This window comes from Corvus brachyrhynchos, unplaced genomic scaffold (genome assembly GCF_000691975.1).
Source record: "Corvus brachyrhynchos isolate BGI_N302 unplaced genomic scaffold, ASM69197v1 scaffold86, whole genome shotgun sequence".
NCBI lineage: Eukaryota > Metazoa > Chordata > Aves > Passeriformes > Corvidae > Corvus > Corvus brachyrhynchos.
Window position 1 is genome coordinate 938,012 of NW_008238647.1, and position 23,661 is coordinate 961,672.

The 23,661-nt window shown below is 40.4% G+C and overlaps 1 protein-coding gene across 1 annotated transcript; it reads left to right on the forward strand.

Moving 5' to 3' along the window:
• The first annotated feature begins 896 nt into the window (after positions 1–896).
• Positions 897–8,465, forward strand: LOC103617952 (matrix metalloproteinase-27). The gene is made up of 10 exons (XM_008636298.2): positions 897–1,127; positions 1,483–1,721; positions 2,337–2,485; positions 2,582–2,710; positions 4,463–4,624; positions 4,792–4,915; positions 5,763–5,893; positions 6,103–6,262; positions 7,760–7,863; positions 8,071–8,465. Exons 1-10 carry the CDS (start codon positions 975–977, stop codon positions 8,169–8,171), a joined length of 1,452 nt encoding a protein of 483 aa, XP_008634520.2. The 5' UTR covers positions 897–974; the 3' UTR covers positions 8,172–8,465.
• Positions 8,466–23,661: the final 15,196 nt, after the last annotated feature.

Here is a 23,661-nt window from a genome sequence, read left to right on the forward strand (position 1 = left end):
AACAGTTTTGTAAAATTTGAGTACGTGCTGTCAGGGCTCCTCTGACGTGCCAAACACCTTCAGCTCCCTTTGCTGCCAGTGGAAGAGGAAGATGCTTGGCTGGAACAGGGTGAAGTCCCATAATTCGTCACAGCCTGGGTGACTCTTGAAACTTCCCTTATTCCGAATTACTTAAGACAGGAAATAATCATATCCCCTGTGGTTAATGTGGTTAAACTGAAAAAAACTTCTAGTGATGAAATTGTAGCTAGAAGAGAGATAGATAGATAGATAGATAGATAGAGACAGAGAGATAGGTGCAGACAGAGATATAAGATTATTCACATTTCTTAAGCTCAATTTATAAGGCAAAATCATTCTCATTTATGCATATTTTGGATTCCACCAGAATAATTTAAAAGAAACACACAGTTTCAAAGAGTTGCCAGGAGTAGGTGGGTAGGGAATTGGCATTTTCATCCATTTTCCAAAACATTCAGTCTCACTTTATGAATCAATTTGAAAAGAAAATATTCTGTTTACAGTAATTTCTCCCAAAGTTTGTTTTGTTTTGTTTTTTATGATATTCATATCTCATGCACAGATCCCATTTTCTAGGCTGAGAATGGTTGAGTATTTCTACATTTGGTGGTCCCATTTCACACAGCTATGTTGGGACAACTTACAAGGTTTTGCATTTGTCCACCATTTAATCAGGCATGAAATTGCCCAGGTTTGTCAAATTCAGGGTAAAATAACTAAAATTGAGTGCCAGTTTTGAAATGGTAGCCAAGCGGCTTAGGTGTATTCAAATCCCAACTGACTTCAGATGACTGTGAAATCGGATGGGTTCAATTAAGTTTTATTGTGTCAGTCTGCACAGTGTTATAGCTCATGTGGAGGGAATCAGAGCACGATGAACTCTGAGTCAGTCTACAGCTGACTCTCCAAAGCACCCCATAACCATACTAGCTGGGAGGCGAGAAAGGAGGCACATGGAGCAGAAAGCAGACTGCTCTCCCACCAGGACAGGGATGACAGTAAAAATGAAGGCTCTTTCACTTTGGCTTTTAACATGCACAGCTGTTTCTGGCACTCTTCCCACCCACCCAGAGAAAGACAACAAAGAAGATGCAAAGCTTGTACAGGTAACTGCATTTTCCATATCTGAGATCTATCGAGCCCTCTGTTTTAGACCTAATCTGTGTGTTCCAGCTGCGCAGCAGCTTGCTGCTTTTCTGAGAAAATGCTATTGCATAGAGCTCTGTTACCCAAGATTTACTAAAGTAGGATATATCTGTACAAACTGGAAATGTCAAGTAAATAAGAGTCAGGGCAATGTTGTCCGTTTCTGTTTAGCTATGGTCCTCGGGAAAACATCTGTGTGCTCCAAAATCACAGGCAGAAGGTTTTGTCAGCAACCTACACAAACAACATCAGTCCTAAGGTATTTGTTTAAGAAACATATCAAAATGTGAAATGTGTTTGCCTTTTTCCCACTAGAATTATTTGAATAAATTCTATGCTGCTGAGACAGATCCAAATCAACTTGGATGGAAAATAAATGCTGAATCCACAGCTGAAAAACTTCAGAAAATGCAACAATTTTTCGGTTTGAAAGTGACTGGAAAACCAGATAATGAGACATTGGAAATGATGAAGAAACCCAGGTGTGGAGTTCCTGATGTGGGTCTCTATGGCTTCACTCTGCCTGGATGGAAAAAAACCAAACTGACATACAGGTAGTATTTCAGAAATTGCTTTTTGAGTTTAAATTTTAGGTTTGTGGGTATCCATATTTGCTATATTTAAATATAATTCTATAGCAATTGTTTCCTGTTGGGAATACAAAAATGTTTCACTCTCCACAGCTATTAGCTGTGCATGCTCCTGAGAGGAATTTCTGAGAACCAAGCTGAGTATTTTACATTTACTGGTTTAACCGTATTATTGTGCCTGTCATGTATCACTCCTGACAAAAATTCTATAAGCCAAACAGAAACATCAGTTGCCCCCTGTAGAGGCTTCATTATCTTTAAAATTTGCTGAGACAACAGTGTAGTAGTCACAGAAACCTGAGGAGATAACTTTCCTTATGCTCAAGTGACAACCTCCTGGCTAAGGGCCATTTTAAGAAAAAACTGGTAACGTGTACACAAATAACGTGTCTTATTATGGAAAAGACATATTGGACAGTTATCACATACCTTGAACTCACTCAGCCCAAGATGAATCTTGGAAACTATTTGTTTACAGGTTAAATTGCTTCTTGTTTTTTCTGTTCATCATTTTAACCATATTAGGAATTTTTTTTTCTGCAAATACTAAGTATTATACTTGCATTCTCGTAACTGTAGAATTGTGAACTACACACCAGATATGAGCAAGGAGGATGTGGATAAAGCAATGGAGAAGGCGTTGAAAGTGTGGAGTGCTGTCACTCCACTGATTTTCACTCGCATTCAGAAGGGAATAGCAGATATCATGATTGCTTTTGGGACCAAAGGTAATATGATGACTGCATTCAATGGTCAAATTAATTAATAGATTTTTCAATAGTCATAACCTAAGCTCAGTGTTGTTTCAACTCCATATTATTTAGCTCATGGACAGTGCCCTCGCTATTTTGATGGCCCCCTTGGAGTCCTTGCTCATGCCTTTCCACCTGGGAATGGTTTAGGTGGTGATGTACACTTTGATGAGGATGAAGACTGGACCACAGGCTCAGCTGGTAGGTTCAAAAAAGGTTTCTAAAGTGTTATACAGATGAATAAACTCCTTTCTGATTTTATTTAAGTGAAGGAAGAGACTGAGATGCAACATTGCATTAACCATAAGAGCTGTTTGAGGATATTGCAGGTCATCATCCAGTGGGGATACTTACAATGGCATAGACATAAACTCACCCTGATCTACTCTAGTTCTTATTTAACACTGATAAAAATACCAACAGGACAATCCTTTTCAGGTAGGAATGCCACAGACAGAGCCACTCTTACCTGTGGGCTGGTGGTGGCCCATGTCCACCAGAGCTCCACAACCCCTGATAAAAGCTTTCCCCTCCTGGTGCACACCAGGCCTGGCACTACCATGGCCTGTGCTTTCAGCAGCCCTCAGGGGACATCCCCACCGCCTAAAAATCAATACAACCAGCAAGGTTAATGAAGAGTCTTCCTGGGTAGGTTCAACAATACGCCCACAGAGAGGGGAACACCAAGTGCCCAACAAACATTGTGGTCCTCTCAGCCTCCAGGCTGGCCATACAGCACATACTGCCTCTGACAGGTCCATCAGTATACAGACACATTACCCTCTTGTACGTTTTTTTTCTCATCCAGTTTTTGAGATGGAAACTGCAACAGAAAAATCATGGTCAGGAAGAGCAAGGAGAAAAAGAATAGGAAGGTGCTGTAAAACCACTGCACAAGGAGAGTACGGGTTTATTGTGGTGGGAAAAAAAGAGGGATGAGGGATGGACATGTCATATGATTAAATGTAATGTTTTCCCCATCCTGGGACTGAATGGGTCAGGCCCAGTTTTGCTGCTGTTCCTCAGCAGCACAGCTCCAGTAGCCAGACATTGTAGAACTCAGAGCGCTTGGAGGACTCGTGAGAGGGGAGGACAGACTGGAAATATGTGTGGAAAAAATGAGGCTTTATTTTGTTTGGTTTTTTGAGAAATGAATGTCTTGGCTTCAGCCAGCCTTTCTTAAGCAATCGATGACCAGTCCTCTCCTCTGCCACAGACTTGTGATCCTCACTAAATCTGTTGACATTTCTGGCTCTTGGTCTGCAGAGCAGATGACCATTCTTCCCTAATTCAGAAATGCGTGTTACTTGCATGTTGAAGGAAATTCTGGTTTTAGTTATTTGTTGTTAATATATTTCACTGAGAATAAGCATGCATAAGAATAACATTTTAAAAATTTATTTTGTTTGACAAATCTATAAAGAAACCATATGCTTTAAAGTCCCAATGGTAGGAAGGTAAAGTGTTCTGCTAACATTTTATTTTTTCCTTGTCTATTCATGATCTCACCTTTCTTTCTCAGGTTTGTAGGAGGGAGAGTGACACACAGAGTGACACTTTGATACCTGCAGTGAGCACAGTGTGTTGTTCTGCCTTGCCCTGGAGAGCTGTTAGTTTGATCTGACTCACTATCTAATCTGTTCTACCTCAGCCAGGAAACCCTGCCAGGACATTCCAAAGAGCTGCACCCACACTCACCCCCAGATATCTACTCATGCCACACACATATTTTCAGTAGCTAACAGAAAGCAGGAGGGTCAAAAGTCTCTCCCTTCTCATAGGGGAAGACCACAGTCTTGTCCAATACAAAAATGTGTTCACGTATATGCATTCCCTAGTGAATGTCAATATATTGTATGAAAACTGTCACTGAGCAATAGCCCTGCTGTGGTCATTATCAGCCATTTGATGAGTAAAATTTGACTGATCTCTTCTCTTTATCAATTTCTTAAGGTTTCAATTTGTTCCTTGTTGCTGCTCATGAGTTTGGCCATGCCCTGGGTCTCTCCCATTCCAGTGATCAGAGGGCTCTCATGTTCCCCAATTATGCCTATGTCAACCCCAGTGAATTTCCCCTCTCTGCAGATGATATAAGTGGCATTCAGTCCATTTATGGTGAGTAAAATCCATGGCTTTAAAAGAAACAGTAAGCAGAGGGGAAATAATCTCTTTCACAAAGTTTCACCATAAACTTAATCATGTTGTCATAATATTAAAAAAAAGCAAGGTATGGAAACCTTAATATTTCTTTCCAAATCTCCTTTCCAAAATGTCTCCCTTAGGATCTCCACCAAATGCCCCAGACAGAAGGCCAACCACCCCCACCTCACCTAAAACCTGTGGCTCTCAGATGTCTTTCGATGCTATAACTACACTCCGACAAGAAGTCATTTTCCTAAAGGGCAGGTAAATACTGATATGACATTTGTCTGCATGGGGTTTAGTTTTTCTTGATTTATACAAAGACTGAATACTTCCGTGGTTCACATGTTTACAGGATTTACAACAAGACAAGTGGATTTCAATTAATGGAAATAAAAGTTTTAGCAGATATTAGTTATACTAGTATTTTTAGAGGACCCCCTGAAAAAACATGCTTCATTTTTTCCCAGAAAACACCTCAATCCCAATGAGACCTTATTCCCATATGTATAGATGGTTACACTGAGTAGTGACTTGACTAAATGATGCAAATATTTCCTGAGAATCACATAAAGGTTTGGTTTGGAAGGTACCTCGAAGATCATCTAGTTCCAACCAGGAACACTTCCCACTAGACCAGGTTGCTCAGAGCCTCATCCAACTTGGCCTTGAACATTTAATTAAGTATTTAATTGATTTTACTAATTTAAGTAATTAACTAACTAAGAAATAAATATGTTTGACAATACAGTTGAGCCAATCACCTTTGCAAGCCCAAAATCATCCAGGGAACTAATCTGCCGAAGAGGTTACAGCAAGTCCCACCTGGGCTCCTATAACCCTCTTACTATATGGTACAGCAACAACCTGAAATATTCAGTTGCTTATAATTGATCCCACTTATCAATCAGTACCAATGACATGCCAGAAAGGAGCTAGAATAAAAAAAAAACACTTCCCAGTACGGGGAGTTATTTCTGACACATCAATCCAGGTAACTCCACTGACAAGAAAGAGCTTGTAAGTCCCAATGTTGTTCACAGTCTTTTGCACATATAGAAGTTTCTGTGGTTTATTATGTACTACAAAACCTGTTTCATATTTAAATCAGGCACTTATGGCGGGTCTATCCTGATAACTCAGAAGCTGAACGTGAATTAATTTCTGCCCTCTGGCCAAATCTACCTCCTGGCATTGAAGCTGCATATGAGAACACAAAAGATCAGATCTTACTTTTCAAAGGTGACGTATGAGATTTTCTTTAATTTTTTTCTTAATTTGATTATGTGGGAAGAAAGGATGTGTGCATAAAATTCACTTTTCAAATAAATAAAATAAAAACTCAGAACATTTCATCTAGTTTTCCTACAACCTACAATAAAGGAGTGCATTTTACCATTTACTGTCTGAAAATGACTGGTGAAATGAAATATTTTAATTTCTTTTAACAGGCAACAATTTCTGGGTTATCAGCGGCTATCGGGTGTTGTTTGGTTATCCAAAGAATATCAACACACTGGGCTTCCCTAAAGGTGTCAAGAAAGTTGATGCAGCTGTTTGTAATAAAAATACAGGAAAGACAGACTTTTTCATAGGTGACAAGTACTGGAGGTAAGAAGAATTGAAAAATGTTTTCCTACAAATGATTCCAATATAATCTGAATAAAAATTAAACCTTTTAGATAACTGTATGCAACTAGATAATTCTAGTAATTCTACTTTTCATAGAAGTGTTTCTTTGACTTCTGCATGGGGAGAAGAGTACAGCTTTGTGTTTGGAGAGCTTGAGTGTGTTCTGAAGTGGGAATTCAAAATATGGATGCGCTTTGATACATTATGACTGGAAGCTGAAAAAAAAATCCAGCATCTAGAGAACTTTTACAAATACACAAGTGTCTCTAAAAATTAAGGATAATCTACTTCAGCAGAAGGCTGTCTGTGATGGCTTGTGCAGGATTTCTCTGGTTTCTGAAAAGTCCTGGATTATTTTATCCCTTTTAGAAAAAGAAAAGTGAGAGCTCCTTTCCTGTCTTTGACTGGTAAACACTGGTTTTCAACATGTTCCCTCTAAATCCTATTCTCACACTGGCATGAGTGAGTCCTGATAACCAAAGTGCAGGCAGGTGGAAGAAAGAAGTCAGCTTTGGGAAGCTGAAAGATTCCTTCTGTGTGCAAGGACAATGGCTGCAAAGGTCTTCCTCAGGCAGCCGGGGCAAGCGTGGGTCACACAGACTTTATCGTGACTAATTGTGGGGTTCCTCAGTGAGACATAAAGTGTCAGCTGGATGCTGAGATTCCTGTGGTTTCCTGTTTTTTAGTTTTGATTAATTTGGGTAGAGTATTTACAATATCTTGCATTGTTATATTACTGCCTTGGTCACAAGACAATAGCATGCAAAAAAACCACAACACGCATTTCTTACCTAGTAACTCATTCTCTCAGCTTCATGTGCCTGTGAAAAAATATTTCTTGTATCCAAGGAGAAGTAAAACAAAGGCTTTGTTTGCTTGTTTGGTTTTTTTTTTTCCTGAGAGAGTTCCTCAAATCTGGAAGAACCTTTTAGGTTCTCCTTTCAGCTGCCTTAATTTAGCCCCATCTCATAAAAATTGTCCTGGCTCAGTTAGGAACAACTTGATTGTACTAGAAATAAGCCAGCTTCCTTGCCTCCATCTAAATCTGTCAGCTAATACGGACTATGTACAATATCCTATTGAAGTCTAAGAGGAGGAGTCAAAATTCATTCTGTAAATATGTGCAGTCACTACAGCAGTAATCAATCTGTCCTGTTTCCGTGCACTGTTATCAATAGAGGAGGTAAATCCCATCTCTGGAGTCAAAAATGTGGGTCTTCCTTCAATTTTTCTCACCTAAGGTACTTCTTTGGAGCTGTACCTGTCTTTATCAGCAAACAAGTAGCAGCCTCATGGAAAACACAATGGCCAGCACTCTGCAGCCATTTGTGCAAGTAAATAATACAACTTTCTGTTGCAATCCCAGTGAAACCAACTAAATTGCAGGTGCTGGCCACCTTTAAACAGCTGCTTAACTCTGTGCAGAACTGATGTCTAAATTGTGTAAAATTGCATGTCTCCCTTCATATGACTTAGGTTTGACGAAAACAGCCAGACCATGGAGAAGGGTTATCCTAGACTGACAGTCAGTGAATTTCCAGGAATTAGCCAGAGGGTTGATGCTGTTTTTCAACAGAAAGGTAAATGAAATAAGCTTTTCAGTAAAATTGGTTTAGTTCTAAAGATCATAAATTCTGAATTATGATGGATGTCATTATTTCTGCATCCTGCAAAAGACAGAAATGAAGAGACGCTCTCCTGTGTGCACAAAAGGGATGGTCCCTGATTTGTCAGAATAAAGCTATTTCTTGTGGTCATAACATAATACATTATTTTTTCATTTCCAGGATTATTCTACTTCTTCCATGGATCAAAACAGTGGGAGTTTGACCCTATTGCTAAAAAAGTTATCCGGGAAATAAAGAGTAACAGCTGGTTTAACTGCTAGTATCATTAAACTTTCTTACATTCAGCAAAAGACAATAAATACCATTCCAGTGATCTCAGAAATTGCTTGTATGTACACTGCTCTACAGAACAGGCAACAGGACTAGTTTTCATAAATGCTTTTCATGTACTTTAATAAATAAACATGTCAGCTCAAATTTTATCTTCAAAGACTAAAACAAAATTGCACTTTTCCTGTAAGTGGAAAATGTACAAAATAATTTATTACTTTATACTCCAGATGATTTGGGCTGTTTTTAATATTATGGCAATAAACAGTTTTAGGTTGATGGCACCTGTTTTCTGCTTCATCTGTTGAAGGCATTCTACACTTCCAAGGTGTGAAAGGCTGCAGGTTAATATGCTAATATCCCTCCAGCATACAATGCTTGAACTTTGCCTCTATTCTCTCCAAAGAGCAAGTTTCTTTTCTCTCCATCTGTAAGATACAGGCTTTTCATTAGTCACTCGCTTTTCTGCATTCTGCAGAAGATGCATTTTCCTGCATCTTGTCCTGCTCTTCCTTGGCTGTTGCAGCCTTGTCCCTTTCACATCACAATAGTATTTTGCCACCAAAATCGCCCTAAAGTCCCAATGTCTAAATATATTATCTCACCCAATAATCACCCTGATCTGTCTTTATAGCATAACAATTAACGTTTCATCAGTGGCCACTTTTTCTGAAGCTATGAATGGCATCCTTCACAAATCAGCCCTGCCCTATTCAAGAATAGATTCAACTACCATATCATGGAGCACAGTCATGTGCTAGCACTAACCATGTGCTTTAAGTGCACATACATCTGACATTTATCACCACCATTATTGCCACCACCATGGAAACTCCTCATAAAATCAGACAAAACCTATAGAGTCACAGTCATATCCTCTCCAGGTATTTCTTTTACATTTAGTTCTGGAAGCAGGCCCAGAGCACACTGCCAAATGGCTGGCCATACTGCCTGCATGGCTGGGGATATCTGAGAACCTGGTCTCAGTACCGGTTTGCCCTCCTGTTCCCTGGTTCTCACATATTCGTCTGTTTTACACACCTCTTGCATGCTTTAGTAAAATGTTTCTTTTTGCTGTGTATTTTTATAGCAATGCAATGATCTCAGCCTGAACCTTGCCCACCTGATTTGCTGTGAACAGCCACAGTACCACTGTGTTGCTGCTATTGCTATGAGAAACCCACTGGCTTTGTTCCCACCAGGAAATCAAAGTAAAGGCTCAAATGTGCTGTTTCACTTACCTACAGGTCTAATCATTGTGAACACCATCACAATCTAGATGCCTAACAAAATTTAAGCTTAAAGTGTGGTGGCATGGTAGATATTTGAGGGAGATTTGTCTGACTACTTTGGCTTTCTGTCTAGCTAGGTGAGTTAGGGAAGATCCCTGTACTGAGAGGAAGAAGTTTTCTACAACATTACTCATCTGGTCTCGTCTCGTCTCATCTCATCTCGTCTCGTCTCGTCTCGTCTCATCTCATCTCATCTCATCTCATCTCATCTCATCTCATCTCACTCAAACACTATGCTGGGGCAAACCAGTGTCTTCAGGCTCCAGAAAAAAAATCTCTTTGCAGGGGAAGGCTATCCAACTAGCTTTCAGACAGATAAGGCTGTGGAATTTAGAGTGTCCTTGATGGGTATCTTTCAGGTTTTCGTTCAGAATAGGACATCCTACTTTTCTCCTCTATGAAGCTTTTTGACAAGTTACAACAGCAGCTTTTTATTATCACCACAAGCCAGTGACAGAGTTGTCTGAAGGCACCTGCTTGCACTCCCACTGTGGAGTGATTGTGATATCCAACACAAAAACAGCAGAATATGCTGGAGGCAGGTGGAATGGAGACCTATTTCTGTATTTTCAGGCTGCTTAAACTCTTCTCCAGCGTGCAATTAAACTGATGGCTGTGTCGTAGAAAGCAGAGTTTAACAGCACAGTTGCAGAAGCTGCCAAGTTACACCCAAGTGTTTATACTCAGAGGCAAGATTACTCTTTCACACACAGTGTGCTCAGTGTGTAATATGATTGTAATTTTAACTTCAAGAAACGTTTAGTCATTGAGTCATAGAGGAGATTATTCAGTTCTTTGCAACACAGGCAAGTTCCTCTGTCTTCAGATATATAAACAAATATCATAGTGACCCTGTGCTCCCTCTTTTCCCAGGTGAAAAATTTTTCAGAATTTATATAAATCTCTTGTCTTAAGGCAAGTTAATCTTTAACAGCAAAATGTAGTTAATGAAGTTTCCTGGCTGGCAGCTCTGGCATTCTGTTAAACCAGTGTGCAGTTCATGTCCACAGGTCACCTGTGAAAATAAATAAAGCAACTAGTATTGCTTTTCCTTTATTAGCAAAGAAGGCCTAAAAAGTCATTCCCAACACAGAAAGACTTGACTTCTGATTAGTGATAACAGCTTGGTCACTCAGTTTTCCCTCTTTGACTGTCATTTCATTGGAGGAATAGGAACCAGAATAGGAGTGTCAGAACAGAAATCCAGTAAGTGAAGAGCGCTTACTGATGGTCCTATCCTTCTGTCTCTGCCAGGAGCCTGGACAACATGGGATTATATTTTGCTCCTCACCATATCCTCCCACAGCCCTAAAGAGCCCCCAATACCACTTCCCTCATCTCATACCTCCTATAGCTCTCATAATGCATATCCTCCTACAGTATTTAGGTATCTAGCTGAGTAATCCTGTGTACTTACCCATGGGGTGGCCAGCACTGGTCACACAGCCTAGCCCAGGGATGAATTATCTGTCTTCCCACTAACAGGGGTTTTTCTCCTCTAGCCAGCTGCTATTTTCCACAAAACCTGTAGGAACTGTGAAATTTCAGTTTGGCTTGGAAAAATTGGCCTCCAGTTGCTGTGGGACCAGATGGACACACAGACACACAGAAAACAGGATCCCATGTGGTCAAGCTAAAATAATTTTCTCAGTGTTTTTACTAAGCATTCTTCTTGCTTTCCACTGCACATTTCCATTCACTTTTATAATATCGTATTCCCCCTAATGTTGACAAGAGGAGTTTGGGAGAGCAGACAAGGCAAGGCAGACTTGACACATAAAACCAAGGAGACAGCTAATCCACAATTTCATTCCAGTTGTTTCATATCACTAAGAAAAATGGTCATTTGTTTCTCATCCAATTAATGTTTTTTAACAGCTGTTTTTCAAATTAATCGTAAGATCATAAGATGATGAGACTGAACTGAAACGAGGAAATTATGCATCCTAATGTAATGTGTTACTGAGGCACACAAACTACAGCATTCCTGGTAGATTTTCCTGAAAAGTCCTGCTCACTTCTTTGCCTACAGGAACCTGATCTCCTGACACTGGCATGGGAACATTTCAGCTAACAGAGTGGGCCAGGAGCTGTGGATAATCAAATACTTGCTAGAGCAGAGCTTAAAAGCAGCATCGTACCCTTTCAAGTGAGCAGTTCTCCCCTGTGCTCTCAGGTGACAGACAGATACCTCAAAAGCCTTGAGAAAACTAATATTGAATTTTTTAAGGGTTTGGTACCTTAAAGGAAGACAGAAGACAAGCATGAGAGCTAACCTATAAGGAAAGAACTTGCTATTGCCTGGATGTACATAACCACTCTTCCCTGCACTTGCTCATAACTTCATGCCCCTTGTTGCAAATTGCCCAAGTCCCAGTAACAGAAAAGTTGTGTTTAAGCACTGATAGCCAACATGCTCTTTACACAGCTTGTGAAGTTTGAACCTTTTTGGACACTGGTCCTTCAGACGTGCCAGAGCCAAACCCAAGGCAGAGAACTGAAACCCAGTACAGACATTGCAGGTGCCGAGACAGGACGTCAACACGAACTGAGGATGAGGGGCACAGTGGAGATGAGAGGCCTGGCCAAAACAGGGAGAGCATTTTTCTGAGGTCGACACACACAGGCAGAGAGCCTTGAAGGGTGAACGTTTTTAATGACAGCCATCTCAGTGACCTTACTGAGTCACCTGCACATGTACTTTGTAGACAGGATCTAGAGGTTTGAGATGTGGGTTCTCTGGTTCTGGTTGTGAATCAGACTTTTTCATGGTCTGCCTGCACTCATTAATTAAATCAGCTTGGGATAAGGGGTGTCTCTTGGATTTTTTCCTCATGCATCCCCGGGCTTCATGTGTTTTTATGATCTGTAAGCACTGTACCTTGCTAACTTTGGGTGAGTGAATGGACATAGATCCATGTGTGTGTGTGCTCCTTGAAGTGCCTTTCCCACAGGCGTGTGTGGGTCTGCGCAGGCTCTGCAGCGCTCTGCAGCCTGCAGGGTCTACGGGAGCAGGGAATGCTTGGAAATATCTTCTCTGTATGATAGGAACAAATGCTGCTGGTGGAACAAAGGGCCATACAGCCTCCACTTAAATGAGGAGCACAAGGTTTCAAACTATCAGGTAAAAATCCAACATAGGCTCCTAAAGTCTAGGTCTGGGTCTGGGGTGGGTAACTCAGCCTTTGGGTATTGTGATGTGGATACTGTGACTGTGGATACTGTGACTGTGGATAATGTGACTGTGGATATTGTGACTGTTTGCCTTGGACTATTGAGGGTGGTGATTACTTTTGGAGCAGTTGCTGCGGATATGGGAGGTTAGCACAGGCCCCCCGAGAAAATGCTGCTTCTTGCAACAGATTGGAGTTGTGAGCTTCACTTTGCCAAGCACAGCCTGACAATTCCCATGGACACAGCCCACGGGGACCTGCCAGCGCTGCCCGCTGCCCCTGTGTCGGACCCCCCGAGCTGGGAGTAGGGGTTCACAGCTGCAGCCCCAAGGCCACAGCTGTCAGCCAGGGCTCACAGCTGCAACCCCGCGGACACAGCTGGCACCCGACGGCCACAGAAGCCACCCAGCGGTGACAGCTGGCACGCGAATGTCACAACCAGCACCACGCAGGAGATGTCGCCCAGGGGTTCCAGCAGCCACCCTGCGGTCACCGCTGCCACCTAGCGCTCACAGCTGGCACCTCGCGCCCACATCTGGCACTCCGCGCCCACATCTGTCACCCCGCGCTCACAGCCGCCCCAGCCTCTGCTCCAGGTCGGCTTCCGACAGCTCCGCTCCTCAGACGCTTAGTTTCAGTTGTGAAGCTCCGCGGCTCACGACTTTCTAAATAAGAGTTTGCATAAAGGTATTTTATGGAGAGAAAAGTATGCGAGGAGAAGCACTTAGATCTGAAAACGAAAAATGCTTTGTTAAATCTACTGTTAGCGTAATTTAAATTGAATAAACTGAGCTGTGTGTCTGCTACGTTGGTGGTAATTCAAAATCACCAAAGAGAAAGCATACAGAAAAGCACTGAGAGAGTACTGGAAACTGTGTTCTGAAAGACTGAGTCCCCTTAATTATCAGCAACTATTACAGGAATTGGTAAAAGCTGTTTTTCTCTAGACTGAAAGGTTTGCACTGGTTTGGATGAAGAATTGATACATAAAAATGCAGGTATTTTCAAAAAAGGAATACTTACAGACATATGGGAAGTGTCATTATTGGACAGAACAATTTTGTAATAAAAATGAAAAATATATAGTTTACAAAAAGCAATGAAAAGCATTTTTCAAATGTGTGAGTAGGCATATAATGCAAATATGTATGCATATATTTACCTCTAGCTATGTTTCAGGCTATCACCATTATTTTTATAACAACTGCTTTTGATTTTCACTCAAGATTATAGAGGAAATTATTTACTCAGTAAATACATGAACTCTTTAAATCATGATGTAATTTCTAGTTTGGTTATAATTTTCCAAGTAGCTGAACAGTGCATTTATCACTTCATACTACTGCAACCAGGATTACTATGAACAAACCATGATTTTAGCGCAAGATAAATATATTTAGTGTAAGGAAGTAAGGAAAGTTTACACTGATCTCAGGAGGAGACCAAAGGTATGTTCTGGAGCAAAATTCTGCAAGTCAACAAGTGCTTGTTTATGGAGATGTACAGAGTATGGAAGGAGAATGACTATTAGTAAAGACATCTTTTTGATTTCTAAGTGCAATCAACTCTTCCCTCATTTCTAGGAACACAGTGCAGCCTGTGTACATCATAAACCAGAGGACAGAATTTAATTAGAGAAGAAGGCACTGATTCAGCAAAGCCTTCAAGCTCATGCCAAAATTCCAACATGTGTTTAAATAACACTCCTGTGGAAATCTTTTGTGCAGTCATAGCCCTAATGGGACATCTGTGCTCATTAAGACCATAGAAATGTACTGCCCCAAGAAAGTTCACACAAAGCTAGGCCATTCCTCAAGCACTTGGCTGAAGAGATGCACATACACACCAGTACATGCAAAGTGATCTGTGTGCAAATGAGAAGGAACCCCACCATGTTCCTTCCCCTTGCAGTGGCCTTGACCCTCCTTCCCAGAGCTTCACCTCCCAATACCGCCTCACAAACCTTTCTGCCTCTGCCTCTGGTTTTGCAAACGTTATTTTCTGGTACAGATTATTGGAGGCCATAATTTTGGGAATTAGTGCTATCAAAAGGCAGAGGTCTACATAAAATGCAAATTGTACAAAGGGAAATATAGAGGTCTTTCTTTAATTTCTGAATAGGCTGTGAGATATTTTTGCACATATAGCATTTCTGTAAGAATTTGGTTACACTGTGAAGGCCAAGTTCTAGGTATCTAAGTATCTGATTTCCACCACATCTTTGTGTCTGGTGTCCTGCTGGCTGGATCTGAGCCTTTAAAGATGCTTAACCTTCAGGAAAACTCTCTGTGATTGGGATGAATTTGACCATTATTATGCCATCCTTAAAGTTTTAAATGAGGGTAAAATGAAACACTCATGGAAAAAAAAAATTATTCTGAGCTTAAAAAACATACTGCCAACAGGCAGGATAAAGATTTTATCTCTTAGGACATCTATCTGGAGAAAGGATAAAGGAACGATGTACTTTAACATGAGGATGGTTTTGAAGACAGCCTCTTCATTATATTCACTTGCTTTGCATGCTTTTAGTTTGTGGAGCACTTTGTGGCCACAGAAACCAAAATCCTGGTGAGAGCTGCTCACATGCCTAATGGAGAGATCTAAATTCAGACCAATGAATGGTCCTTTGGACACCTTCAAACAATGTGGCCAAAGGTTTGGACTGACTTCTGCTTTTAGCACCAGAAGTCAGTCCAAGTCAGCTACCGAGTGCTTTCCCTGTGTGTGGCTGAGAGCAGAGACTGAGAGAATAGATGGATATAAATCTCACGTAAAGTTTTTCTCCAGCATCAAGCCAAAAAAGGTACATGATGATCTCCTGCAGACAACTCTTCTGGGAGCCTTTTCCTCCTTCAGCACGGGGCCAGGAGCCATTCTCAGTGAGGCACGGACTGCTTAAAAATCTGGTCTCTGCACTTAATGTTGGTTACCAGGCTAACAGGCCAGGCTGACATTGTAAGAGAAATATGGGGCTACTGGGGCTTTTTTTGCACACTGAAGAAAACAGTCAAAATGTGAATACTCTGTAAGATGGCATAGCTATGAGCCACTGGTGAACAAGGCAGAGGGGTTCCTATCCTTTTTCTTAGACTAAATACAATTGTCTTCCTCCAGCAGTGGTGCCATCCTCCTTGGCTGGCAGCTGGAATTACCAGCAGCGTGTGGTACCTGACAAAGGGACAGAGGTCTTGTTTCATTACAACATAAAATTAGTAAGTTTATCTCCATGCACAGTAGTAAGTTTATCTCACTCTTTTGACAAAAAATCACAGCTGAAATAATAGTATTTTTCTTGTGCTACTGCTAGACAAGAGCCTGTACAAGTCACAGCTTATGTTACAGCACAATCTGTTTATTCAAAATAGAAAAGCTGAGCACTAACCATCTACAAAATAATAATCACTCTACATACTAGAATAAAGTTGTTCTTTAGACTTCTTTGCCAAATTTCTATTTGCCTTAGAGAAAGCTGATGTAAATAACCTAAAATCATCAAAACCTGAATGTTCAATATCATAGAAAATTCCAGAATTATAATTTCCTTTCATTCTGAATCAAACCTCAATTCAGCATAAGATCTAAGATTTAGTATAAATAAACTATACTGTCTTCATACTAATAAACTAATTACTCAGTTTGCATTGCCAGACTTTTCTAATAATTATATGTTCATCACATGATTATTTTTAATCAGCATTTCATACATTACAAATTGTAAAATTTGTATTGGAAGATACCTACTTTTTGCCAATCAAAACATTGACATGCCAATGAGCAAAATTTGCTTGAGTTTTTCGGGTTTTCTAGGTGTTCTTTCACATGTATTATATCACAAAGGCAATGCATCAGTCTGTGGAGATAGATGCAGCAGCATGACAAGAAATCTTGAGGACATGCAGGCATTCCTAGCTTTTCAGGTGATCAGAAATGTAGGCTGCAGCACAATGAGCATGAAGGACTCAGAGACCGTGGTGTGGTGTTCCTAACATAGCAAACTACCAGCTGTGTTCCTAACATAGCAAACTACCAGCTCTTTTCAGAAGAGCCCAAATGGGAAAAGAGTACATGACTGCAAGGTGATGAGTTGTGGATTTTCTGGGTTTGGAAATGAGTAGGCATTGTTTGGATTATTTAAAAGGATCTTTAACATTTTAATTTTTACTAATGTTGTCTTCATTTTGTATTTCAAACATTTTACCTCTGTTATAAGCTCAGCAAGGACTTTGTAATAAGCCTTTAAGATTTTTTTCCAGAAATTCCTAGTACTTAGAATTAAAGGAAGACTGTACTCTAAAAGGGCACAATGCTATTTTGAATGCAAAATGCTTCATCTCTTTTAGTGAGAAACACACTCTTGTTACTGCACCACTAAGTGAATTGCACTACATTAAGAAGACTACAAATTTAAAAACGTAAGTTGGCTATCAGAAAATGAAATCACCCCACGATATGAGATCATGAAGGGCTAGAATTTTCCACGGTGTGACATCTCCAGCTTTGTTTTTGACCTCATCCCTATTGCACAGCACTGCCACTAGATGTCAGATGATGAAAGGGCCCCACCAGTCCCCACAAGCCAGTCTGGTCAACAGATGAATTGGAAAAAAGTATTGCACAGGATAAGAGGAGTGGCCAGGTAAAAATAGGCAGCTACTGATCTTTACCTGTTGGTCATATTAAATTATGAGTTTTCTAGAACGAATTGCACTGCTGTGACACACAAGAACACAGGAAAATTCCTGAAGTCGCCTTCCTTCTCTGGGCTGTCACAGTTTTTAGAGCATCTTTCAAAATGAACCCTGATTCATTACAGGAACTCTTCAGCATTACCACAATGATAACAATAAATAGAAATGGCAAAATGAGACTCAGATCTTACTCGATGTAAATTAAAGTCAGATAAAGAAAAATAAATTATCAGGTATAGACTTACCTGTATTTACATCTCAGCTGGCTCCATGGCCTTGCCCTTCAGCCCCACACTCACAGATAATTACAATAACTATGGGGTTTGGTGGTGAAATATCATGACGTATTTACATCCAAGGAAGTTTTCAAACTGGATACTGTAAAGGAAAGGAGACTTGGTACATCTTCTGTGTCATGTCATGGAGTTGATGAATAGTCTCCATACAGGTTAAGGGAATTTTTGCAAAGATCAGAGCGAGGAAGACAGCCTTGGACCATATCCTGGTACCGAGCAGAAGCACTAGACTCAGACCATGAATGCCATCATGATTAAAACTTCCCAGGACAAGAGCTAGAAAGGGGAGGGACAGGGAAAAGGCAGTGTTCTGTGCAGAACAGGAGAAAAAAGCTTCCCACTTTCATCAGCATACAGGTAACATCAGCTCTGTATTCTGTGATTACAGCAGTTTAATCCGGTTTCTCTAGCCAGGTTTATAGGAAAAAATGTGCTTCAGTGTACTTCATTCTCTTCTAGGACCTTGTGTAAAGTGGAATGATGCAAAGGGATCTTGGTCACGGAGAATGATACTAAAACCAAAGCTGATGTCAGATTTATCCCTTCCCAGCTAGAGGGACATAATGCATATAGTGTTGAATTTAATTACTGGGGATGAGTTTAAATCACATTAGAATGGTGTTGTAGCACTATTTCATAGCACTGCACAACCTGAACCCTTCACTTGAATGCTCTGAGTACGAGGCGTTCAATTTGCACAAGTGGACACATAACATTTTTTCTAGATCTGATTTCCTTCCCTGGAGTGGTTGAATGATCGCCTTCCATGCAGTCTTTCCATCACTGTTCATGGTCACAGCTGTGAAAAGGCACCTGGTCTTGTTATCTGCTTCCGCGGCTGATGCTGGGTTATCTTTCCTTCCAAGAAAGAAGTGCCTCAGTTATTCATTAAAGATAGAGTTTCTGGAATGCTATGTGTGGGGGTGTTCTTCCTCTTTCCTCTGCTCTTATTTGCTACATCATCATGACTCTTATCCCTTTGACAGCCCATGTGGGACCCTGGCACATGCTTTTGCCCCAGCAAAGGGTTAGAAGGGGACAACAATTTTGACAGTACAGAGGAGTGGACTGTGGGAAAAAATGGTACATGGAAATAGATGATAAACTTTGCAAATTCAAGGATTACCTGAGAACCAACCATTGAAATTTACTTCCAGAAATCAGTCTATTCCTGAGCTACCTGAGCATAACAAAATGGAACATAAGAACAGTTTAAAATGTGGAAGTGTGAAATACAAAATCCTACATTAGGGGATAAATTTGAGGTCAGTTTAGAAAGTGAGTACTAAATGAACAGACTGATAAGACTTAACCCCAAACAAACTCATTGAAACAATTATAAAGCAATGGATCTAATGTTACTCTATCAAAACCAGACTGACCCAATAAATTCTGAGTAAGTTATTTCTGACCTATCATTGTGAAACAGAAGATGGAAGAACAAAATTTTATCCATTATTATCTGCAAATAATATTTTAACAAAACCCACAAGCCACAGCTTTTACTGCTGGTCAGTAAGAATCAACATAAATATTCATATAAACTTATTATGTTCCTTTCTGTTGTGGTTTTCCAAAAAGCCACGAGGTAAGTTTCCCTGTTGTGTGAGAGGAGTCTCTAGGACCCTAATATGAGGGATTGCTGCTTTAATGTTAAGCATATCCTGAAGACCTATGCAAGTTCAGCACTGGAATATTTGTCAGCTTGTAATATTGAGGAGAAAAATCCTGAAATGTCTGTGGGACATACTGGTTCCTTGTCTCCAGTGAAGTAAATTGACCAGCAGCATAGAACTAATGCTCTATACTGTTAAACTAATAACTTGGTCCCTGACACAACTTTGTCCTGGACAAACTTGCATTTGGACATGGTTCAGGAGTCAGTAGCATTCAGAGACCTTCCTCAAGAAATCAAGGAATCTGCATGTATCTGCCCTGTTTTGAAAGATAATTTTAGATAAGAAGAGAGTGGTTTCAGTCCTATTTATTTTAGTAGTACAGCAAGAGTCAGTGTTTGCTCTTTGTCTTTTGATGGTTTGCCACACTCGCGACATACTCAACACCGTTTTCTTGTCTATACCACCACATTTTCTTCCCATCTGATAGGTCATCTGTCATGCAGCTGGGTCTTAACCAGTCCTTTTCCCTTCAGGATGCTCTGATAGCACATCCAAGTTTTAGTAGCCTTTATTTTGGGAACTGGTAAGGAAAACAAACCTGAATGTTAGATAAAAGTCATAGGTCCAGCCTTAAATCCTGTAAAAATTGCAAAAGCCTTTTTTTTTTCCCCTGGATATTCCACTGTTTCATAACGCATTTTTGTGGCTTCGTTTTGGGCGTTTTTTAAGAGCATATCCTCTCAATATTTTCAGTCTGTTTGGGTGGCTTTGCTTAATGGTGCCACTGAAATCTAATGCCGTGGGGGCTCCTGTTCAATGTCTGCTGTTTGTCCAGCTACAGTCTATAATACCCTTCCTTACAAGGTAGACTTAAGACTAATGTGCCACTGTGCCACTTGGTCTCTAGTCAAAGCAACAACCAACTTGAAGCATGTCCAAGGCATCTGACAAGCCACTGACTGCAGATCTCTCTGCCAAACCCCAGGCTCTTCAAAGATCTGGACTATCTTTTTTCTAATCTGCCCCAGAGCTCAGCTTTCATCTGTTTCATTTCAGCATCTGTATAGACTGTCTTGCTTGAATAATTTAGGAGCCAAATCCAGCATTATTTCTCCAGTCCTTTGATTCACCAGAGAGGTCCAACTCTGGCCATAGGTCGCTGATCCAGGTGATTTGTTGCCCCCTAAGCAGATGCTTCAGCAGCTGGAGAGGGTGAAGATGGACACACACCATTTCTGTGAGAGCATCAATCAAATTATCACTTAGAAGAGGGCAGACAGTGTTTGTTTGGAACCAGTTCAGCCCAAGTTTACAGCAGAAATCCCAAACCCTAACTCTTCCCCTGAGCTTTGCAGGCCTGCCACTTCAGCTACTGTGAAGTCAGGGACCAAGGGGACCACAATCTCTTCTGTGAAAAATGCAAAGTTCTTTCAGATAAGAATCAATCAGCATTGTGCTAAAAGCCATGACAATCACTGTTCCCACTGTGCTTTCCAGATTTAGAGCAGTCAGCCTGTTTATACCTGTTAATTTTGGAGCAACAGTCCAGTGAAATCCCATATACTGCAGCCACCCTTCACCACAGCCTCCCACAAGCTGAAAGACAGTCACACAAGACTTCACTGGATTTGTGCCTTAATGGCACTTTTCCAAAAATAATTGATGTCAGAGAAATCCTTTGGAAAATAAAGAAAAGTTCCTGAAAAAATAGGCAATTTATGTGATTTTTATTTTTCATCAGGAACTGAAAAATGCCCCAGATTTCATAAACTCGTTGCCTTATTCTTTGTGGCCTGTGAGTCATCTCCTAGATCTGTGACAAGACTAATTTTATTACCACTCAGTCTGTCATTCTGAGGCTCATAGAGGATATATCACCTGCAAAAATGCCTGACAGACCAGAGGCAACATGATTGTAGCTCAGTTAATGCTTTAATCTGTGCTGGGGACTGGTCTCCAGCTGTAGATATAATTAATATGACCAGATCAAAGAGAAATCATAGCACTGAGGCTACTAGAGTGAAGCATGTAAGATAGCATTTCAGGTGGATCCTAAAGCCTAAGGCTATGTGTCTAGCTGGAGATGGAATACAGTTGGGACCATTCACTGGCATGGTGCCCAAGAGATGTGAAACAGCTCACACTCAGGCTACGAAACTTTCTTAATTGCTCAGGTAGTTTGTCTACTTCCAAACAGGTTATTTGGGAATTGCCCCTGACACATGACGTGTCCTGAACAGTGCCTGGGAACCATCCAGAACATTGGTCTGAAATGAAGACACGCAAGAGCAATTTCAGCAATTTAGCAGGACAGAGGATTGAGATCTAGTTCCTGGGAATGTTTTTCAGTACAGCAAAATCTACTACCACCAGCCATAGCCTGAGCTATCCATCTCTCTCAAAGTCCATCAAACATCAGGTTCACAAATGCTTGTGCTGCAATTTTCAGTGAGGCTCACTGACAAAATATTTTGTGGACTAATTCATTTGAATTTTATGCAAATTTAGTTTGTTTCCATTTAATTTTAGGCCTGACAAGACAATTTATGTCTGACAAGAGAATTCAGATGACTTTCACAAGAACTTGAATCAGACTTGCTGCTGCTGCAACCATTTCACAAGAGGCAACATAGGAATGACTTGTAGGCAGCCACCACACCACAATTAAAAAACTGGAAGAAATTATAAAGTAGGATATTCTTTGGAGACTGCTATTGCTCATTTAAAACATATGTGAAACACATTGGTCTAGTGGTAGGATGAGCAGAGAGAAGACTATGCAGGAGAGCTAGCCCAGTAAAATAGCACAGAATCTTTTTAGATGCACACACAAAAACATGTATGTATATACATGGGTGTGTGCATTTGTATAACTTCGAGGACAATTCAGGCAACATACTGCAGAGATTCTCTGTGAGTGGTAGCTGCATGTGGGCAAGCTGAACTTGGCAGATCTGTAGCCCTTTGACTCTCTTCTGCTCCTCCTTCCTCCCCACACAACCTCCATCAAGGTAACTCTGTGCTCACTATGACCAAGGCAGCAGTTGCTGCAGAAAATTCAGCGCAGCTTTCTGTGACCTCTTTTTGACAGATTCTTTATACATGACCTGCATTAGTGTTCCTTGTGTTGCTAGCCCAGTGGTACAGTTCTGACAGGTGTTTTTAATGTCCTTGTCTAAAGGGAACACAAAGTTGAAGCTTTGTCAAGGAAGTCACTGCCATGTGCCATTCATCAAAGTATCATTATACTCTGAACCTATGATTTACTCCAATCTCTGGACAGTAATTTATAGGATGCCTCCATTGAACAGAGCTAAAGGCAGAAAAACATTGCTCTGCCATCTCTCCAGCCTCCCCAAGGCTGCCAATTTCATAGGCATAGGGTGAGATATACACTCAAGACAAGGTTAAACATAAAGCACAGGCGTGGTTCATCAAATCATGGTTCCTGCTGCTTTAGAGGTAACAGTGTCTAGAAGATCCACAAAGTATTTATCTCATATTCTTTCACATAGTACAAGGCACAAAACAGTACTGAAATAAACTGTTCAGATAAAGATCTTCTGTGAACACAGAAGAAGAGAGAAAAAGACAACACCGAGCTATCCCCCAAACCACACCAGAAGAAAATAACAGCTGTCACAGAGGACCTAAATCAGCAGACAATGTATTAAATACATGTAGCAGACCCCTTCTTACCTCAAGCACATTTTCCACCGTTACTACTGCTCATTCCCTCTCCAGGAAGATGCTGGGGGAAAATATGCCCAGAAGCCAGTCTAATCAAACCTGTGTTTAAAACAGAATTAATCATCCTTAAAATGCTCTAGCTTCATCTACATAGAAGTGAAAATTGAAATATTTACATAAGGTAATAAATAAAAATACCTTAAAATTGGTAAAATTATAAAAGAAACAGTGGAAAAGCAGTGAGTTGTTTTCACATATTTTCCCTCCTAATCCATTTTGATTATTTACCTCTCTTATCTATAATACTGGTTTTTTCCTGACTCATCTAAATAAATTTAATTTGATGTCTTTTTTTTCTTCTAATGAAATGGGAAAAATAAATGTTAACTGAAAATTGAAGAAAGAGGCAGTTACTTAAAAAAAAAATCTCCATGACTTTTACAAGAAAACTTTTCTGGAAAATTCTGACCCCCCTATCTTAAAATCAGCTCACATTTACTAAGCCAATGAAATAAGGTTGCACAGTGAACACAGTATTATTACAGCTGCTCCAACCACTGAGCAAACACATTGATTCATTCTAAAGAAGCCTCGCTCAAAAAAGCTGTAAAATCTTCACAGGAGGTATTGAATTCATTTGATTTGATTTGATGAATAGAGAGCTTGTGTATTTTCTGGCATAGGTGTGGGTAATAAAATAAACATGTACAGAGCTAAAC